At 37.3% G+C, this 22,034-nt stretch overlaps 1 protein-coding gene across 3 annotated transcripts in view; it reads right to left on the reverse strand.

Annotated features, from left to right (window-relative positions):
- Window positions 1-22,034, reverse strand: part of KLHL2 (kelch like family member 2) — a 107,388-nt gene that overhangs the window by 18,980 nt on the left and 66,374 nt on the right. For all 3 annotated transcript variants that reach the window (XM_023636350.2, XM_023636349.2, XM_070261415.1), the window contains 2 exons: window positions 5,007-5,116; window positions 1,062-1,178 (listed from right to left, as the gene is read on the reverse strand). In XM_023636350.2, coding sequence (XP_023492118.1) covers window positions 1,062-1,178; window positions 5,007-5,116 — 227 coding nt within the window. The remainder of the gene's footprint in view (window positions 1-1,061; window positions 1,179-5,006; window positions 5,117-22,034) is intronic.

The following is a 22,034-nucleotide window of genomic DNA, read 5'->3' on the forward strand; positions in this document are numbered from 1 at the left end:
CACAAGGCGGCAAATATCCAGAAAAGGGACTCCAAATACCTTGTAAAATGTGCCTACAGCACAAATAAGTCTTGTCCATGCTATCCCTGACCTCAAATGCAGGACAAGATTTTTCTGTTCATTTTCTTAACAGAAGAGTACCAAATATTACACAGATCACAACAAATAATGAGGCTTTGAAAAATCCTAAAATGCTCAAATCTAATCTCTTAATAAAGAAATGTTTCCTTAGATGGTTTCAATTATAAAAATGTTGAAATGGGGGTTGGCCTGGTGGCATAGTGGTTACGTTTGCGTGCTCCACTTCAACAGCCCAGGGTTTGTGGGTTCAGATCCCTGGTGCAGACCTACACACTGCTCATCAAGTCATGCTGTGGCAGCATCTCGTGTCCAAAACAGAGGAAGACTGGCACAGGCGTTAGCTCAGGGACAATCTTCCTCAAGGAAAAAGAGGAAGATTGGCAAGAGATACTCAGGGCCAACCTTCCTCAACATAAATAAATAAATACATTGAAATGTTCCTAGTAGGATGCTAATAATAAAAAAAGTAAATTTAAAATTGTTCAGAGACTACTAAAGATCAATTAGTTCCTATTTATTTCAAATAACCTGGTTTCCATGAGCTTAGAAATAAAGATAGAAACCAAATGCATGCCACTGTGAAATTATGAAATAAAATGAAACAGTGTTTAGATGGGATGTCGAAATTCCATTTCTGCAGGGCAATCCAAAGAGTCTATGAAAATGAAAGCAAAGATGCAGAGCAGTGACGCAGAGCCCCAGGTGCATTTACTCACATGGACTTACATGACCACAAGTACCGCCTCAATAAGCTCTAGTACCTACCTACCCAAATCAGAAAGAGGAGGAAGCAAATTTCTAAGAATGGGGAGTGGACTGAGAGAGAGCAGCTGCCAAGGACTGTAGGTGCGTCTACCGCCCTCTGTCCTGCACCCCATGGATCTGTGTTTTGTAGCTCTCATCACTTCGTACTGATCCACATGCCTCCAGCCTAGTGACACAGTGCTCCATGCACTCATGTGTTCTGCATGTGCTCTTACCTGAACTAAATATTCCCGAGGAAGCAAAGGTAACCGGACATGTTCCATTAGCCGAGCCATAAATTCTTGCCTTATATCCTTGTCATGGTTCACCCAAGCTATTACTGCTTCAAATACCTTACAGGAAATAGGGGAAATGAAAAATAAGGAATGAGTTATGTACCAAGGGATCTAAATAAAATATGATAAGACTATATTTCATACACCACTCTTGCTAAGACACCTAAGTTTAACCCATGGCTCAAAGTTTTTCAAAATCTTGACTTGCGATGTACTTAAAAAGCCCTTCATGCTATTTTTTTTTTCTTTTTTCCCATCTGGTATTTGGTAAGTACTTTTCTCCCAGCTTTACTGAGATACAATTGACAGATAACATTGTGTAAGTTTAAGGTGTTGATTTGATATATTTACATATTGCAAAATGATTACCATCGTTATCTTTGGCTACCACCTCCATCAGGTCACATAATTACCCTTTCTTTTTTGTGGTGAGAACATTTAGGATATACTCTCTTAGCTACTTTCAAGTACACAATACAGTATTGTTAACTTGTTGTACATGATCCCCAGAACTTACTTGTCTCACAACTGCAAGTTTGCACACTTTGACCAACATACCCCATTTCCCCCACCCCCCCAACCCCTTGTAACTACCACTCCACTCTGTTATTGTGAGTTTGGCTTATTTAGATTCCATATATAATTGATATTATACAGTATTTATCTTTCTTTGTCTGACATTTCACTTAGCATAATGTCCTTAAGCTCCATCTATGTTGTCACAAAGGGCAGTATTTCCTTCTTTTTCATGGTTGAGTAATATTCCATTGTATAAATATACCACATCTTTATCCATTCATTCATCCACTGACAGCCACTAGGTTGTTTCCAAATCTTGGCTGTTATGACTAATGCTGCAATGAACATGGGAGTACAGATATCTCTATGAGATCCTGTTTTCATTTCTTTAGATATATACCCAGAAGTGGGATTGCTGGATCATATGGTAGTTCTACTTTTAATTTCATAAGTACTTTTCATTTGGTATTTATTAAACATTTTACCAAGTACATTATCTAATCTTTTTGAACTTGAGTGGTAGCTGTGACAATCTGATGATATATGATCTAATTTACTCTTGATAACCTTTCCAAATCAAACTTGGTTCTACTTACCTAGATTTAAGTATCAAGTCCATTTGGAATAAAGCACCCAAAATAATAAAACAAAGTGATATTCTGGGATGAAAATCATGTACCCTTACAAACAATTCATTCTTGGCTTTTTCTTTTGGTTTACAAGCAAATGCTGGATCATATGTTTCTAAATCAAGGGTCCATAGAATAAATTAACTCTCTTTTTTCACAATAGTAGAATATATTAAAATGTAATATTTTGAATTTTTTAAAAAACGAAATAATAAGGGCATTACAACTTACAATATGTACATACCTATCAGAAAGCTAATGTGAAGACTGTATTTGACTACATAATATCCTTCCAGACTCATGAATACATAACCCAATAATTTTTAAAGAGTTTGCAGAAAACGTTTGATGATATGTAAATACATTATTGGAAGCAAAAATAGGTTATTCTGATGCAGGAATAGAGCAAGAAACTAAAAATAATCTACATTATAATTAACACGTCTCTTTAATTCATTCTGTCAACCAGTATTTACCAAGTACCTCTATGTGCCAGGTGCTAGAGATAAAAAGGATCCTTATTGACAGATCAATTCTATCTAATATTTTTCAGCTCTATCTTCTCTTGTCCCCTGCTTCTACCATCTTACATCAGCTCCTGTTGCTCACTGGGTGACTTCAACATCCTCCTATCTGACCCTCATCACACTTTCGTCCATGCTACATACCACCGTGACTGCCAGTCTCCAAAGATGGTCCCCTAATTAACCACATCTCCCAGTATGCACACCTTCTGAAGTAACCTCCCACAGGGAATCTAAGCTGGCCCTGTGTAACCAACAGAATGTGGTGGATGTAGTGCTGTGTGACTTCTGAAGCTGGGTCATACAAAGCCTTTCAGCTTTCACTCTGGTCTCTTAAAATGTTCATTTGAGGGAAGCCAGATGTCATGTAAGAAGTCTTATTACTTGAGATCACCATGCTATGAGAAACCCAAGCTAGCCACAGAGAGGAAGAGGAAAGGAGGATGGGGAAGAGGGAAGAGGAAGAAAGAGATACGAACCAAGACCCAGCCCAGGGGCCAGACAAGAGAGTGAGTGAGCCATCTTGGATATTCCAGACACAGAAGATGCCATGTCCAGAAGGACTGAAGCATCAGATACGTGGCTCCAGCAGAACCATACCAGCTATCTCCAGCCACTCCAGCTACCCTAGCTGAAGCCCCAAAGATTGTAGAGCAGAGACAAGCTGTCCCTATATGGCCTGCAAGAATTCTGCCCCCAGAACTGTGAGCACAATAAAATGGTTATTATTTTATGTCACTACATTTTGGGGTGGCCTGTTAGGCAGGAGAAAACCAGAGTAGCCTTCATGACATTTCTAAAATGCAGATATTATCATGGCATTCTTCCACCATTTAAAATTCTTTAGAGGCTCTTTTATCACTAGGACAAAGTGAATTTTCTGTAATATAGCTGAGATATTTTATTATGTCATCTTCCTATCTTATCCCCTACCACTCAGCCAAACATATTCTAAACTCTAATCATACTGAACGAACTGAATGCTATTATTTTTTCACTGCTCTTTACATTTGTGTATTCTGTCCCTCTACCTGGAATGCCCTTCCCATTCCCACTCACCACTATTTCCCTGGCAAACTTCATACTCATTTTTAAAAACTTGGGTCACATATCTGAGCTGAGCTGAACTGAACTCCCATCCCCATCCCATCCCAGGAAAGATTAAACGCTCCTACAGTACCCTTAATAGCTTTCTGTCTTCATTTATTACAATCCCGCTGGTTGTCCTGCTAGTATATGAGTAAAGAATTCTATTTTGTTAATCTTCTCATATCTAGGACTCCACGGCAGTGTCTGGTACATGGTAGGCACTCAATACATGTCTATTAAACACGAATAGTAATGCCTTCCTCTCTATATTTCAAGAGTGCTACGATTGTATATCTCACAGCCACTTTTCATGTATTTTTTCATATGGTAGATATTAGTGTAAATGTGTCTTTTTACTCTTAGGTGGAATGAATATCCTTGGGGAATAGACTGGGAGTTTAAACAACTTTAAATGCAAAGCACACAAAGGAAAAACTCAAGTTTTACTTCCTCAAAATGCAGCGTGTTCACGAGCTTTTGTGCCCTGATTCCCATGAGCTACAAAACCTACCCAAAGGAAAACACACTAAGAGAAGATTCTCCCTCCAACTACATGAAAAGGGTAGGTGGCTGACAAGGGCAACCCAAGATGTGGAGAGACAGAAGGCTACAACCAGCTGCAGCACTCACAGTGCGCTGGGAGGGAGGGAGGAAGCATTGGCAGGGGTGGGGTGTAAGCAGCAGGGGACCAACCTAAAAGAAGAGGACAATCAAGGATGTTCAGTCTGGAACCAGCTACACGTTGCCACCCTGGCTGACTTCTTTCAATTCACACGATGATGAAAATACTTTGGTTTGAAAAATATTGCATTGAGATTACAATTCTTATAGGCATCTAGCTGTGGGAAGAAACCCAGTTCCCAAAGGCACTTGTTTCAGACAGTTTAATGTGTATAAGCTCTTGCTGTGGGGATTAAGTACAAAACTCTAATGTCTAACAATTTAGGGGACCTCCTAAGGAGTGAAAAAACAGTAAGTTACATAAACAATCAATAAGTCAATAAAACAATCAAAGATCACTGCTTATCACTACACATATGGGGTCACAAAGTTACAAACCAAAGTGAAATAAAAAAGGAAAAATACAACATCACTATACACTGGGAAAAGAAAAATACACTTACCTTCTCTTCTGAGGAAATGGTAAGTTTGTCGCTTGAGATTAAGCTGCACACTTGTTCAATGCCGAGGTTGAGAAATTCTTCACTAAGTACGACATCTGCAAAATGTTGCTCTGTTTGGAGGTTAAAAAGAAAATCCATTAATACCAACTGCTGCCGAGACCAGCTAGGCAGCCAGCTGACGGGGCGGACGGAATGAATATACAGAACACGTCTATATAATAGACACAACACCCTCTATATTATTTAATGGCACAAGGGACCATCAGCCTCTAGGACTGAGGTGACATCCCTCTGATCGCCACGTATTTATTTGCAAGCCAAGAAGTACAAGCATAGCAGGAATTCATGCCAGCAGGAATATGCAAGTCAAAGCTCAGCAGTTCTAGTCTTCTCCCCTTCAATGTACCCTGGTCCTACACAAGGCCATTCTCTGAGGGAGTATCCTGGGAACAATCTGGCAAGTTATATAGACGGCGTTCCGTTCCTGCAAGGGCCCAGCGTTTTTAAGCCCCTTGCCTTCATGTTTGATAAGATACTACCTTCCGGCCTTTGATTCCAAAGCACAAACAATCTAACACAGTAATTTATGAGAATCAGCAAGTTGCATATTTCTCAGTCACCCATTTTGTAATTTGTTCTTGCTAAGCTTAAAGTCTTGCAATAATGTTGCTATGCTCTCCTGCAACAACCAACATTCCATTATCATAGTTTCAAACTGCTTAAAAAAGAAGGGGTTTTTTGGAAGCTAACCTAAGAATGAGAAAACCAACTGTACTTCTCAAGGCAAGAACTAACAAGACAAACCCAAACAAACTCACCTGGGGAAGAGGTCTGCACCTGAGTGCAAAGCACAAACACAGGCTGCCTCACTGTACATTCAGTTGAATCCCGTCTGTTTTACGTGGTGGTATTTTAGAGTTAAGCATCTATTCTTTACATGGTGATAAGACTACTGGCATTTAAATTTGTAAAACCTTTTGATTACATAAATCAGATAAATTACACGGTGTTATATAGTCACACACTTGAATGTATTATGTAAAACATGACAGGGCTCCAGAACATAATGGAGTAAGGAGGGAGACTCGCTTTATTTGAAAATGAAAGACTAAACTAAATAAACAGATCTTAAAGGCTGGTCAGTCTGAATATACGACTATCATTAAAAAAAACACAATTGGTTTATGATATAGATAGTTCTGAATTCTATGTAAGAAGTTTATTTGAGGATCAAATTACACAATTTTATGACCTTAATCCCCCCTTCCAGAAACTAGTAAAATTAGTAATTCTTAAAATGCTAAAAAAAATTTTTGATTTCACAAATATACTCACTCCATCAAAGGGGGGAAAAGCTATTAGTATAATCAATGACTTTAGAACTTAAAAAAAAATTTAATCATTTACAAAGTAATCTTTCCTACAAATCCAGCTCTTGTTTATAAAGTGTGAGCTCACAAGGAAATACGGTGCTTTGGGCTCTGGAGTCAGACATACTGGGCTTTGTCATGTGCTAGCCTGTAAAACCTTGGGGAAGTTATGTAATTTCTCTAAGCCTTGGTCTCCTCATCTGTAAAAGGCGAATAATAAAAACACTTCACCTAATAAACTGTTTGTGAGGATTAAATAAACTAATGGTTTATAAAGCACCTAGAACTGTGTGTGGTAGAGAGTAAGGAGTAAATAATTTAGCTTTTACTGTATTGTGATCCCTAAGTTCTAAAGTAAAAATTTGCCAGGAAATCTAGGCATTTCCTAGGTCTTTAACCATATGTATATAGTTAAATTAAATTAACCACATATATATGTTTGTGTGTGTGAGGAAGATTACATCTGTGCCAGTCTTCCTCTATTTTGTATGTGGGATGCCTCCACAGCATGAGTGATGAGTGGAGTAGGTCTGCACCCCAGATCCGAACCTGCAAACCTAGGCCACCAAAGCAGAGTGCACAGAACTTTAACTGTTCAGCCATGGGGCCGGCCCCTACAATTAATCACATTTTAGCAGCATTTTTTTTTAAAGGTTTTCCTAAGGTGAAATAAAGGATTCATTTCAAATATGTTTCAACATAACATACAAAAGAATAGTTGGCTTGCCTTTCACAAATACTTGAAAAATAAAATCTGCATTTACATAAGCCCTAAGAATAACTATTCACTTCACAAAAGGTTCATCACAAGATGACTTTAAAAATAATAAGCAGCTCTAGGATAATTATAAATGATTAGATTTACAAAAATCCCACTGACACACAATTTTTTGAAACTCAAAGTGTTGGTCAAGGAATGTATTACACTGAAATAAACATGAAAATGAGGATAAAAATGAAAAATAATTAAAAGGACAAAAAAATCAATGGAACATAACAGAGAGCCCCAAAATAGACCCACACAAACAGAGTCAACTGATCTCTAACAAAGGAACAAAGACAACTCAATAGAGAAAGGATAGCCTTTTCCATAAACGGTGTTGGAACAACTGAACACCCACGTGCAAAAAGTGAATCTAGACACACACCTTATACCCTTCACAGAAATTAACTCAAAATGTACCATAGACTTAAATGTAAAATGCAAAACTCCTAAAAGACAACATAGGAGAAAAATCTAGGTGACCTTAGGGTTGGTGAAGACTAAGACAGAACACCAAAAGCATGATCCACGAAAGAAAAAACTGATAAATTGGACTTCATTAAAATTACAAAGTTCTGCTCTGGAGAAGACCCTTTTAAGAAATGAAAAGATAAGCCACAGAGTAGGAGAAAATCTTTGCAAAACACATCTAATAAAGGACTGGTAGCCAAAAAAGTTCAACAATAAGAAAATAAACAACCCACTCTAAAAATGGGCAAAAGCTCTGAACAGCCACCTCACCAAAGAAGATATATAGATGGCAAACAAGCATATGAAAAGATGCTCGACAACATACATCATTAGGGAACCACATATTAAAACATCAATGAGATACCACTACATACATATTAGAATGGCTAAAATCCAAAACAATGACAACATCAAATGCTAACAAGGATGTAGAGCAACAGGAATGCTTATTCATTACTGGTGGGAAGACAGCTGGGTAGTTTCTTCCACAACTAAACATACTCTTACCATATGATTCACCAATCACTCTCTTTGGTATTTATGCAAATTTCTATGTCCACATAAAAACCTGCACATGACTATTAAAATAACATGCTAAAGTATTTAATAATGTGTAAAATGCTTATATTATAATGTTCAGTAAATAAAAAAGCAAGATAAAAATTGTGCATGTAATTTGGCTTCAGCTGTGTAAAAAATGAATTGGAAGAAACTGGAAAGGTATATTTCAAAATGTTAACAGTGATTATCTGTAATCTGCAACATTTTCATCTTCGTAATTTTAGTATTCTCCAAATTTTCTATACTGATCTTGAATTAACTTTAGAATCAGAAAAAAGAGGAGGGTTCCAGGTCATATTGCCTACAGAATAAACTCCAGTCTTCACAGAATGGCTTCCAAGGCTTTGCCAAAATGTGGCCCGCAATGCAGTCTTGTTCTTCACTACAGCTCCCAAACATTCTCCGTTCCGCTCCACTACCTAGCCACCATGTTCTCAACACTGTCCACTTTTATGGTTCTGTGCTCCTGTTTATCAAGCCTGTTCTCTCCTATCCCAAAGCAGGACATTATGACGCTGAAGAGCTAGGTTCCTTAAACGGTAATACAGAGATAGAGGCGAATGCTCAAAATTCTCTCTTAAGATTAGCTAAGAAAGAAAAATTCTACGTGTCTTTCCAATCCATAGTGAATATTATTGGTAGCAATAATAAACACAGAACTGGCTAAAATAACTCACTGGCTAAAATGATACACGATAAAGATTGCTCTTGACTACAAATTGCCACAAAAATTAAGAATTCTTAACAGAATTTGGATATGCAAAATCTGATCCTGAAAAATTGGACTTTATAAAAATAATAGCTACTATACAGATTATGGCAGATTAATACAAATTAGGATATATATTATAATCTTTACACTTGTTTTATAACTCACGTTCATTGTAAAACATGCACAGAAGAGAATAAACACCAAGGAAAAAAATTTGTAAAATAAAAATTGAAGTGAAAAATAATAGAAATAGTTCAATTGCCTGAAATAATGCCTGGCACATAGCAGACGCTCAACAGATATTCGTTAAATGAAAGAACGAACTCTTCTCTATAGAAAATTCTCCAGGGAATTAATTAGATTAGCTTAGTGGAGTTTTCTCAGAAAATGTTTTTTTTAACAGCTTTATTATTCATATACTATACAATTCACCCATTTAAAATGTACAATTTGGGGCTGGCCCCATGGCCGAGCGGTTAAGTTCGCATGCTCCGCTGCAGGCGGCCCAGTGTTTCGTTGGTTCGAATCCTGGGCGCGGACATGGCACTGCTTGTCAAGCCACGCTGAGGCAGTATCCCACATGCCACAACTAGAAGGACCCACAACGAAGAATATACAACTATGTACTGGGGGGCTTTGGGAGAAAAAGGAAAAAAAATAAAAAATCTTTTAAAAAAATGTACAATTCAATGGCTTTTAGTATATTCAGAATATGAAACCACCACCACAATCACTCTTGGGACATTTTCACCACCTCCAAAAGAAAGCTCATACTCCATTAGTAGTCATTCCCCATTTCCCACCACGCCCCCAGCCCTAGGCAACCAGTAATCTACTTTCTGTCTCTATAGATTTTGCCTATTCTGGACATGTCTTTCACATAAAATGAATCATACAATGTGTGGTCTCTTGTGACTGCCATCTTTTACTTAGCATGATGTTTTCAAGTTTCATTATGTTGTAGCATACTTCATTTCTTTTTATCGCCTAATAATATTCCACTGTACAGATATCCTACATTTTACTTATCCATCCATCAGCTGACAGATATTGGCTTGTTTCTACTCCTTGACTATTATGAATAATGCTGCTATGAAAATTCAGGTACAAATTTTTGTGTTGACATGTTTTCATTGCTTTTGGGTATATCAGTGAACTGCCAGATCATGTGGTAACTGTTTAACATCTGAGGACTTGCCAGTCTGATTTTCAAAGTGGTTACACTAGAAAATGCTTTCTTGATGAAGATACGGTATTAACATATTACTTTTTTAAATGGTTTTTAATAATAAACACAAGGCAAAATGTTTAAAAAAAAAACACCCCTGAACATATGGGGCCAGCCTGGTGGCGCAGTGGTTAAGTTTGCATGCTTTGCTTCATTGGCCCAGGGTTTCACCAGTTCGAATCCCAGGCGCAGACATGGCACTGCTTGTCAAGCCACGCTGAGGCAGCATCCCACATGCCACAACTAGAAGAACCCACAACTAAAAATACACAGCTATGTACTGGGGAGCTTTGGGAGAAAAAGGAAAAAATAAAATCTTTTTTAAAAAAAAAACCCTGCACATAAATATTTAAAGCAGTTTTATTTATAACCGCCAAAACTTTGAAGCAACTAAGATGTCCTTCAACAGGTGAAAGGATAAACAAACTGTGCTACAACATTCAATGGAACAGTACTCAGTAATAAAAAGAAATGAGCTATCAAGCCATGAAAAGACATGAAGGAATCTTAAATACATATTATTACGTGAAAGATGACAATCTGAAAAGCATACATACTGCAGAATTCCAACTATACAACATTCTGGAAAAGGTAAAACTAGAGACAGTTGAATGATTAGTAGTTACCAGGGGTTTGCTGGGGGAAGGGAGATGAGAAAGATGAATAGGTACTACACAGGGGATTTTTAGGGCAGTGAAACTATTTTGCAAATAGTAAATATAGACTTTGGGTTTCTGGCTGCGCAAGTAAGGAGCTTGGAAGTCACCACTCTGTTCTAACAAATAAAAAGTTGAATACACTGAAAAATCAACAGCTCTTTTAGAATCCATAAGAGAGGTAAGGACACAGGGCAAACCACTGCCCTCAAGACTGGGGACACCAATAGGCGAATACAGGGAGTAGTGGCTTACCGGAACAGGGACTCAGGAGCAGAAACTACAGGGGGAACCAGTGCTGGGGTAGAAAAACCTGAACTGTAATTGGCAAGTTGCTGGAGGCTTAGTGTAGACAACTCTTGAGAGTTAAAAACTCCGGTGGGGGCTGGCCCTGTGGCCTAGTGGTTAAGTTCGGCACACTCTGCTTTGACAGCCCAGGTTCAAGGGTTCAGATCCCAGGCACGGACCTACACCACTCTTCAGGGGGGATGCTGTGGTGGTGACCCACATACAAAATAGAGGAAGGTTGGTACAGATATTAGCTCAAGGAGAACCTTCCTCAAGCAAAAAGAGGAAGATTGACAACAGATGTTAGCTCAGAGCAAATCTTCCTCAGAAAACAAACAAAACTCCAGGGGGACCCCCACAATATTTCAGAATTTACCTTCAGGAGCTAGTTCTACCAGGTTTCCACAGTAAATATCGGAGAAAATTCCCCTTGGGCTTTTGGAGGGGAAATGGAACAACTGAAATACCCAGAGTACTCTGTTCTTAACAAGGCCTGCCCTCAGGAGAAACTAGTTAACCAGAGCCTAACCTGCTGGGGTATTATCAGAGCCTAACTTACCCGAGGAAGGGAAATAACCAACTCCAGCCCACTTTTGCCATCCTGCCCCACCTAAGGAAGGAGAAAAACCTGGGAACTACTCACGAAGTTCTCAGTCCAGAGGCACAGACTCACTAATAAAGTAAAACCTAATCGTAGGACTAGAGAATGCTTCCCCTCCCATCACATCTCTCTACCACATTACTAAAAGCCTATTTACAACAGTTCCTTTCACTGGGTACATCATGTCCGGCTATCAAGAAAAAATTACACGGTATTCCAAAAGGCAAAAAACACAATTTGAAGTGACAGAGCAAGCATCAGAAGCAGACACGGCAGAGATGCTAGAATTACCAGACTAGGAATTTAAAACACAATTTAAACAACTATGATTAATATGTTAAGGACTCTAATGAATAGAGGTGACAGCATGCAAGAACAGATGAGCAATGTGAGCAGAGAGATGGAAATCCTAAGAAAGAACCAAAAAAAATAAATAAATAAAATGCTAGGATCAAAAACACTGTAACAGAATGAAGAATGTCTTTGATAAGCTTATTAGTAAACAGGACACGGCTGAGGAAAGAATCTTTGCACTTAAGGATAACGGTGAATACGTGTCATTATATGTTTGCCAAAACCCACAGAAAGTACAACACAGAGCGAACCTGAAAATACACTATGGACTTTTTAGTCAACAATGTATCAATATTGGCTTGTTTACCGTAACACATGAACCACACTAATGCAAAATGTTAATAACAGGGGAAACAGAGAGGAGGTTGAATTTGTACTTCCTGCTCAATTTTTCTAAAATACCTACAATTGCTCTAACAAAGTTTATTAGTTAAGAAAGAATGCATTAACAAAGAAGAACATGAATGACAAATTTGTAATGAAATATGTCACTGATCAAAAGTCAAACTGGCAATTGAAAAAATACAAACTAAAGATTAAACTTAAACATGCACTTTTAAGGAATATCTAGTCCTTATGGTACAATATTACTTCACAATACAACTTCAAAATCTAGTACGAATTTTTTAATAGGGTTAAGATTTTAAGAAACCATCATGATTAATTACAAAAGTCCTCTCTGTATCTGAAATATGATCCGACTATTTCCTGACCTCACAAGCAGTTTACACAAAAAAGTTATTTCAAAAATTTTTTATACATAAGGAAAAACTTTTTGTCAGTGGTTGGGATTTGCTTTTTAAAGAGTGGACATAAGAAAAGCATAAAGAGATTCTTTACATAAAAGTTCCAAAATATTGAGAAATAAATTCATTTTAATGAAAATTTTGCAAACAGCTTATAAATTTTAAAATATGTATGTGTAGCAACTTGGAAATTCAAATAGGAAATATACAGTAACTACTGAACAAAAGAGAAGCTAATATAAACCTCTTTTTTCTAGTCATAAAAAAATTTCACCTCCAAATATATGTCTATAACGATTTTACACCAAGCTTCTGTGAATTTTAAATCTGAATCAAAGTAAGAGACTGCTGGCCTTCTTCTTCTTATACTTTTCATTTAGGGGAAAACCTCTCCAGTGGGAACCAACATAACGCAGAGAACATAAATTTTCTATGTTGTGACTACACAAATTATTCTAGCCTCTGCTTCAGAGTTCAAAGAAACGGACTTGCAAAAAAAAACAAAAAAAAACCAGTGATTTTTTTAATATCAGAAATTACATAAACTTAGACTAAGGGCATTAGTAAACTCTGTCCAAAGACAAGTCTGGAATCTCAATTCACTGTGCACTCTTTACTAGTGTATCAAAGGAGGTTAAGAGGACATGGAAAATAGTCGGCTCTTACAACTGTATTGCTAAAACCAGCACAGCCGGTACTCAAACAAATGAACCCCAGCCCCCGCACCAAGTACAAAAAAAACTGGTCAAAGGAAAAGTAAAGAAAGAAGAAATGGTCAAAAAAACTTTCCTTGTCGACCTACACATATTTTTAAATAGTTCCAACTCTCACATACGCTCTACTTGCTACGAGGACACCTCTCCTCCTTAGTAAAATCTTTCAGTCTCTAACGTTTACACCTTCATATTCAGGTTTCTTTGGGAAGGGCGTGGGGAATATGTGACGCATCACTACATATGCAGGGCAGTATTTGGCAACACCGGGAGTAAATCAGTTTACTTTGGGGCCTGCCTTTCCTCTATTTATACTAACTGCCTGATTCTTCAAAAGTTCTGCTGTACCTCTAGGCAATCTAACAGGATTGTTGCCTGTAACACACTCCCCACAGGGAAACAGATGCACCAGATGACTGGCTGAGTCACTGTAAGGCACTCTAAGGCACACGATATTTTGAACTTCTTTGGCTACACAAGTTTGTCTTATGAATAATATTTGACTTAACATCACCTAACAGGAGCATTTATCAATCTGTCCACTCAAACTGAAGATTCTACACACTTACCTACAAGAACTCACACAATTTGTAAGGCTTGATTCCATCCCACAAACCAGCACGGCTCATGGATATTAGGGCCACCATTCCTGGCCCAACTCTCACTCACTGTTTCCAGAACGGCTTGTAACCTGATGCGCCAACCACTTTCTGATGCCAGTGTTTGCAGTTCCCTTTGTTTCTGAGCAACCTTTGCTTGCTCTGCATGATTCTATCAACCTTAACACTTTAACCAACTCACTTGGTATCAAACTAAAAATGCTAAAAATAGTATCCAAACCTATTACAGTATTTTAAAGCAGCATCTATTATTTCTTTTCTTGTAACCCTTGTGCTATAAGGAAAAAAAAAAGACTTAGGGAAAACGGTTGGGTGATTTAAGCTTCTGGTAAACATTACTGGGAATAGGGAAGTGAGCTAATTATTACCAGTTAATGAAATTTGTTGGTTTTTTTTTTTTGAGGAAGATTAGCCCTGAACTAACATCTGCCACCAATCTTCCTCTTTTTTGCCAAGGAAGACTGGCCCTGAGCTAACATCCATGCCCATCTTCCTCTACTTTATATGTGGGATGCCTGCCACAGCATGGCTCGACAAGCAGCACCTGGGATTCAAACTGGCAAACCCTGGGCCACCAAAGCAGAATGTGCGAACTTAACCACTGCACCACCGAGCCGGCCCAATGAAATATTTTTAATGAATGGCCAAGAGAAAAATACATCACATCTACATAATATATGAATAAACCCTTCTCTAAATGACATTATAGTATACTTTAATCTACTACCTTCACAATGGTCATTCTCAAACTTTATGCTGAATATGACAGTTCCACTGTTGCCATCAAACCATCCTGATTTTGATTTGGGGCTAGAATGGAACCACTGTGAGAAATACAGAGTAATGTTCCAAAATGGATAAGATTCATTATCAAAAGGAGTAATTACACATTTGTGTACATGTACACACCCACATGCACAGACACACGCATACAGTCATCCCTCAGCATCCACAGGGGGATTACTTCCAGGACCCTCCTATACCCAAATCCACAGATGCTCAAGTCCCTTATAAAAAAATGGCATATTTGCATATAACCTAGGCACATCCTCCCATATACTTTAAATCATCTCTAGATTACTTACGATACCCAAGACAATATAAATGCTATGTAGATAGTTGTTATGCTATATTGTTTAGGGAATAATGACAAGAAAAAAGTCTCTACATGTTCAGAAGAGGGACAACCACCATAGGCCTTTCCCTCTGCGGCTGGTGGAACCTATGGATGTGGAACCTACAGTTAGTGGAACCTGAAGATGCGGGTGGCCGACTGTATCTAAATGAGTCCATGGCCACACATTACCTCCATCTAGTTTTACGCCTCAGAATGCTCTGGGGTAAGAAGAACGGAAAGTGCTTTGCTTTAAAGCACCTATAACTAATTCTCTTACACTAAAATAAAGAAGATCTTGTCATCTGAATGGGAAAAAGCTTAATTCTGTATTTGGTGGCAGAAAAAAATTATGTAAGGACAAAAGGAGCTTTACAAAGTTGTTATGGGAACATATAAAATCCAAACCATATATATAAAAGAAATTTCTTGGCCATCTCAGAAGGAACAGCTTTGGGTGAGAGGAGATCACAAGTTTTAGTCAATTTATGTGAGACACTTACCATCAGGCAAACCACTTCTCCAATACATTTAAAAAATACATGTCATGGCCTCCTAACAATGCTTTTATGTGAATCAATCAGTGAGTAAAATCTTGGGTCTGTTTTCAAAAACATTAAAATAACATGAACCTGGCATGACAAAGAGTAGCAATTCTCAATTTTAAGATTCCTATACACATCCTCAAATTTCTAAGTACCAAAAAGCAACTGAAAACACGTTTGTATAGAAACTGGTTCATAGGAATTCTGTAGAAAGAAAGACAAGAAGGTTAGTGCTGCCCATCTGTTATTTCATATGTTCTTGATACAAATCACTATTTGTCTCTCTGATGCTTAGTTCCTGCTGTTAAATGTTCTAATAACACTACTACTACTAATAAAAATTATATGATATAGGGGCTGGCCCCGTGGCCGAGTGGTTGGGTTCGCGTGCTCCGCTGCAGGCGGCCCAGTGTTTTGTTGGTTCGAATCCTGGGCGCGGACATGGCACCGCTCATCAAGCCACGCTGAGGCAGCGTCCCACATACCACAACTAGAAGGACCCACAACGAAGAATATACAACTATGTACTGGGGGGTTTTGGGGAGAAAAAGGAAAAAATAAAATCTTTAAAAAAAAAAAATTATATGATATAAACATTTCTTCCCTGCCTCAAGCCACAAAACAATGAAGACCAAAGTTGAACACAAAACAAAACAAAATCCTACTATAACATGGTGTACTATTTCATCCTGCTGGTAAGAGTAAAAATTAGTACAGAGAGCAATATTGAAATCTCATCCTATAAATACACTTGACCACTTATGAAATGGCACATTTCATGCAGCATTGTTTTTAATAACTGCAAAAGAGAGTTTAACAGCAGGCATTGGTTAAAAATGGTACAACCACACAATGGAATATTCTGCAGCTGTGAAAAAAAAAAAAAAAAAAGAATGAAGAAGCTCATGATATGAAAAGAGCTTCAGGAAATATTGCAAATTTAAGGAACAAAAGGCAAAGAACAGAGAGTATAAAGCATGCTGGCTACCTTTTGTGTAAGAAAGGAAAGATAAGACTACAGATTCATGTATACTGGAAAGCTACAGAAGGAACCACAGTCACACATTGCTTAACGATGGGAATACAGTCTGGGAAATGCATTGTTAGGTGATTCTACCGTTGTAGGAACATCACAGAGCATACTTATACTAACCTAAATTATATAACCTACACACATAGGCTATATGGTACTAATCTTATGGAATCACTGTCATATATGCAGTCCACCATTGACTGAAACGTCGTTATATAGCACATGACACAATAAAAACAGTTACCTATAGAGGGCATTAAAGGGAAGTAGGACAGACGTGGAAACAAACTTTTTCAATGGACAGCTTTGTACATTGTTTGTTACATAAACCATGTGAATAGATTAGCCTCCCTCACCAAAAAAACACAACACAAAAAACAAAACCCAGAAACTAATAGCAGTGATTACTTTTAGGGAGGGCAGAAATGAGGGACAAGAGTGAAGGAGAGATTTTTTTCAATGTATACCTTTCAAACAGTTTTAAACCTTTGTGTATATGATCAAACGATCTTGCACAAGGATGCTAAGACCAGTCGAAGGGGAAACGACAGTCTCTTCAAAAATTAGTGTTGGGAAAACTGGAAGAATGAAGGTAGGCTCTAATCTTACACAATATAAAAAAATTAATTCAAAACGCATTAAAGACCTAAACCTAAGAACCAAAACTATAAAACTCCTAGAAGAACACATAGGGGAAAAGCTTCATGACATTGGTTTTGGCAATTTTTTCTTAGATATGACACCAAAAGGACAGGCAACAAAAGCAAAAGTAGACAAACGGGACTACATCCAACAAAAAATTTTGTACATCAAAGGACACAATCAACAGAATGAAAAGGCAATTTATGTAATAGGAGAAAATATTTGCAAATCATGTATCTGATAAGGGGGTAATATCAAGAATATAAAAGTAAGTCCTAGAACTCAATAGCAAAAAACCCAAACAATCCAATTAAAAAATAGGCAGAGGAGAGAAAGACGAACTCTGTATGACTCCACTCATAGGTGGAAGTTAACATATAGACAAGGAGAACTGATCGGTGGTTACCAGGGGAAAGGGGGGTGGGGGAGGGCACAAAGGGTGAAGTGGTGTGCCCACAACATGACTAACAATAATGCACAATTGAAATTTCACAAGGTTGTAAACTATCATAATCTTAATTAAAAAAAAATGGGGAGAGGAACTGAACAGACATTTTTCCAAAGAAGACAAACATATGGCCACCAAGCATATGAAAAGATACTCAACACTGCTCATTATCAGAGAAACTCAAATGAAAACCACAGTGAGATATCACCTGACATCCACTAGAATGGCTATTACCACAAAGGCAAGAGATCCTTGCTGGCAAGGAAGTAGAGAAAAGGCAACTCTCGTGCACTGTTGGTAGGAATGTAAATCCACCATATAGCCACTATGGAAAACAGCATGAAGTTCCCCCCAAAATTATAAATAGAACTACTATATGATCCAGCAACCCCACTTTTGGGTATACCTCTGAAGGCAATGAAATCACTATCTTGAAGAGATCTCTGCACTCCTGAGTTCACTGAAGCATTATTCACAAAAGCCAAGATATGGAAACAATCTAAGTACCCATCATCGGATGAACAGATAAAGATGATGTGGAAAAATATATAGTAAATATGTACACACACTCAATGGAATATTATCTAGCAATGCGAAGGAAATCTTGCCATTTGTGACAACACAGATGCACCATGAGGGCATTATGCTAAGTGAAATAAGCAAGACAGAGGAAGACGAATACTATGCAATATAACTTATAGGTGGAATCTAAAAGAGCTGAACTCACAGAAACAGAGTAGAGTGGTGGTTACCAGGGCTTAGGGGGTGAGGGAAATGGGATATGTTGGTCAAAGGGTACAAACTTTCTGGGGATCTAATGTACAGCATGTACATGGGGATTATCATTAACCATACTGTATTTATAGTTGAAAGTTGCTAAGAGGGTAGATCTTAAATATTCTCACTGGTGATAAGGAAGTAATGGTAATTATGTTTTGTTATTGAATTGTATAAATTATATATTTTGAATATTAACCCCTTATTAGAAATACAATTTGCAAATGTTTTCTCCCATTTCATAGGATGCCTTTTCATTTCGTTGACAGCTTCTTTTGTTGCGTACGAGCTTTTTAGTTTTATGTAGTTCCACTTATTAATTTTTGCTTCCGTTGCTTTTGCTTTTGGGATCATATCTGAAAAACCACTACCAAGATCAATGTCAAGGAGCTTGCCATCTATGTTTTCTTTCAGGAGTTTTACAGTTCAGGGTCTTATGTTTAAGTCTTTAATCCATTCGAGTTAATTTTTGTGAGTGTTGTGAGAAACGGGTCCAATTTCATTCTTCTGCATGTGGTTATCCAGTTTTTCCAACAACATTTACTGAAGAGACTATACCTTTCCATACTGAATATTCTTGGCTCCCTTGTCAAATATTAGTTAACCATATTCGCAGGGGGTTATTTCTGGGCTCTCAATTCTGTTTCATTTGTTTATATGTCTATTTTTATGTCTGTACCATCCTGTTTTCCTTACTAGAGCTTTCTAGTATAGTTTGAAATCAGAAAGTGTGATGCCTACAGCTTTGTTCTTTCTCAGGATTACTTTGGCTATTTGGGGTCTTTTGTGGTTCCACACAAATTTTAGGATTTTAAAATTTGTGTGAAAAATACCATTGGAATTTTGATAGGAATTGTATTGACTCTATAGATGGCTTTGGGTAGTATGGACATTTTAACAATATTACTTGTGGTTTTTTCCATTTGTGTTTTTTTTCAATTTCATCGAAGTCATAGTTTTCAGCGTACACGTCTTTTATCTCCTTGGTTAAATTTTTTCCTAAGTATCTTACCGTTTTTCATGCTATTGTGAATGGGAGTGCTTTATTTCTTTTTCAGATAATTCACTGCTGATGTATAGAAACTCAACTGATCTGTGTTGATTTTGTATCCCCTTTACAGAATTTGCTGATCAGTTCTAATAGTTTTTTTGGTGGAGTCTTTAGATTTTCTATACGTAAGATCATACCATCACAAGCAAAGATAATTTTACTTCTTCTTTCCCAATTGGATGCCTTTTATTTCTTTCTCGACTGACTGCTCTGGCTAAGACATCCAGTACTATGTTGAATAGGAGTGCTGAGAGTGGGCACCCTTGTCTTGTTTCTGATTTTAGAGGAAAAGCTTAGACATTTCCCTGCTGAATATGATGTTAACTGTGGGCTTGTCATATACGGCCTTTATTACATTAAGGTATGTTCCTTCTATACCCAATTTGTTGAGAATTTTTATCATGAAAGGATGCTGTATTTTGTCAAATGCTTTTTTGCATCTATTGAGATATGACTTTTATCTTTCATTCTACTAATGTGGTGTACCACATTTATTGATTTGCAGATGTTGAACCATCCTTGAATCCTACAGATAAATCTCACTTGATCATGGTGTATCATCCTTTTAATGTGCTGTTGAATTTAGTTTGCCAATATTTTGTTGAGAACGTTTGCATCTATATTCATCAGAGATTTCAGCCTTAGTTTTCTTTTCTTGTAATGTCCCTATCTGGCTTTGGTATGAGGGTAATGCTGGCCTCACAAAATGAGTTTGGGAGTATTCCCTCCTCTTCTATTTTTTGGAAGAGTTTGAGAAGGATTAGTGTTAATTCTTTAAATGTTCGACAGAATTCACAAGTGAAGCCCTACGGTCCTTTGTCTTTGTTGGAAGGTTTTTTATTACTGATTTAATCTCCTTATTTATTATTAGTCTGTCCAGATTTTATATTTCTTCATGATTCAGTCTTGGTAGGTTTGTATGTTTCTAGAAATTTATCCATTTCATCTAGGTTATGTTGGCATACAAGTGTTCATGGTAGGCTGTTATGGTCCCTTGTATTTCTGTGGTATGAAGTGCAATGCCTCCTCTTTCATTACTGATTTTATTTACCAGAATATTCTTTTTTTCTTAGTCTAGCTAAAGGTTTGCCAATTTTCTCTTTAGAAAAAAAAAACAGCTCTTAGTTTCATTGACTTTTTCTAGTGTTTTTCTGGTTTCCATTTCATTTACTTTTGCTCTGATCTTTGTTACTTCCTTCGTTCAGGTAACTAGGCTTAGTTTGTTCTTTTTCTATATCCTTGAGGTGTAAAGTTAGGTTGTTTGTTTGAGATCTTTTTCTTAATGTATGCATTTATCACTGTAAACTTCACTCTTAGAACTGCTTTTGCAGCATTCCATAGATTGTGGTATGGTATGTTTCTGTTTTCATTTGTTGCAAGATATTTTATTTCCTTTTTGATTTCTTCTTTGACTCATTGGTTATTCAGGTGTACTGTTTCATTTCCACTGGAATTTTGTGAATTTTCCAGTTTCCTCCCATTAGTGATTTCTAGTTTCATAGCATTGGGGTCAGAAACGGTACTTGGTATGATTTCAATCTTCTTAAATTTTCTAAAAATTGTTTTATGACCTATTATTTGATCTATCCTGAAGGATGTTCCATGTGCACTTAAAAAGAATGTGTATTCTGCTGCTGTTGGATAGAATGTTCTATATATGTCTGTTTAGTCCATTTGGTCTAAAGTATAGTTCAAGTCCAACGTTTCCTTGCTGATTTTCTGTCTGGAAAATTGCCGAAGGTGGGTTACTGAAGTCCCCTACTACTGTTTTATTGTTGTCTATTTCTCCCTCTAGATCTGTCAGTATTTCTTAACATATTTAGGTGCTCCAATGTTGGGTGCATATATATTTATGATTGTTATATCTTCTTGATGAATTGGTCTCTTTCTCATTACATAATGACCTTCTTTATCTTTAATTACATTTTTGGCTAACATTTATTTTGTCTGATATAAGTATAGACACCCCTGCTCTTTTTTGATTTGCACTTGCAAGGAATATTTTTCTCCATTCCTTCACTTTGAGGGTATGTGTATCCTTAAAGCTGAAGTGAGTCTCTTGTAGGCAGCATGGAGCCGAACTGATCATATAGCACTCTAGTTTTTTTAATCCATCCAGCTACCCTACACCTTTTTATTGGAAAACTCAATCCATTTACATTTAGAGTATTAATGATAGGTAAGAACTTACTAATGCCATCTTATTCATTGTCTTCTGGCTGTTCTGTAGTTCCCTTGTTCCTCTCTTGCTGCCTTCCTTTGTGAATTGCTGATTTTCCATAATGGTATACTTTAATTCCCCTCTCATTTTTCTTTTGTGAATCTACTGTAGGTT

This window comes from Equus caballus, chromosome 2 (genome assembly GCF_041296265.1).
Source record: "Equus caballus isolate H_3958 breed thoroughbred chromosome 2, TB-T2T, whole genome shotgun sequence".
NCBI lineage: Eukaryota > Metazoa > Chordata > Mammalia > Perissodactyla > Equidae > Equus > Equus caballus.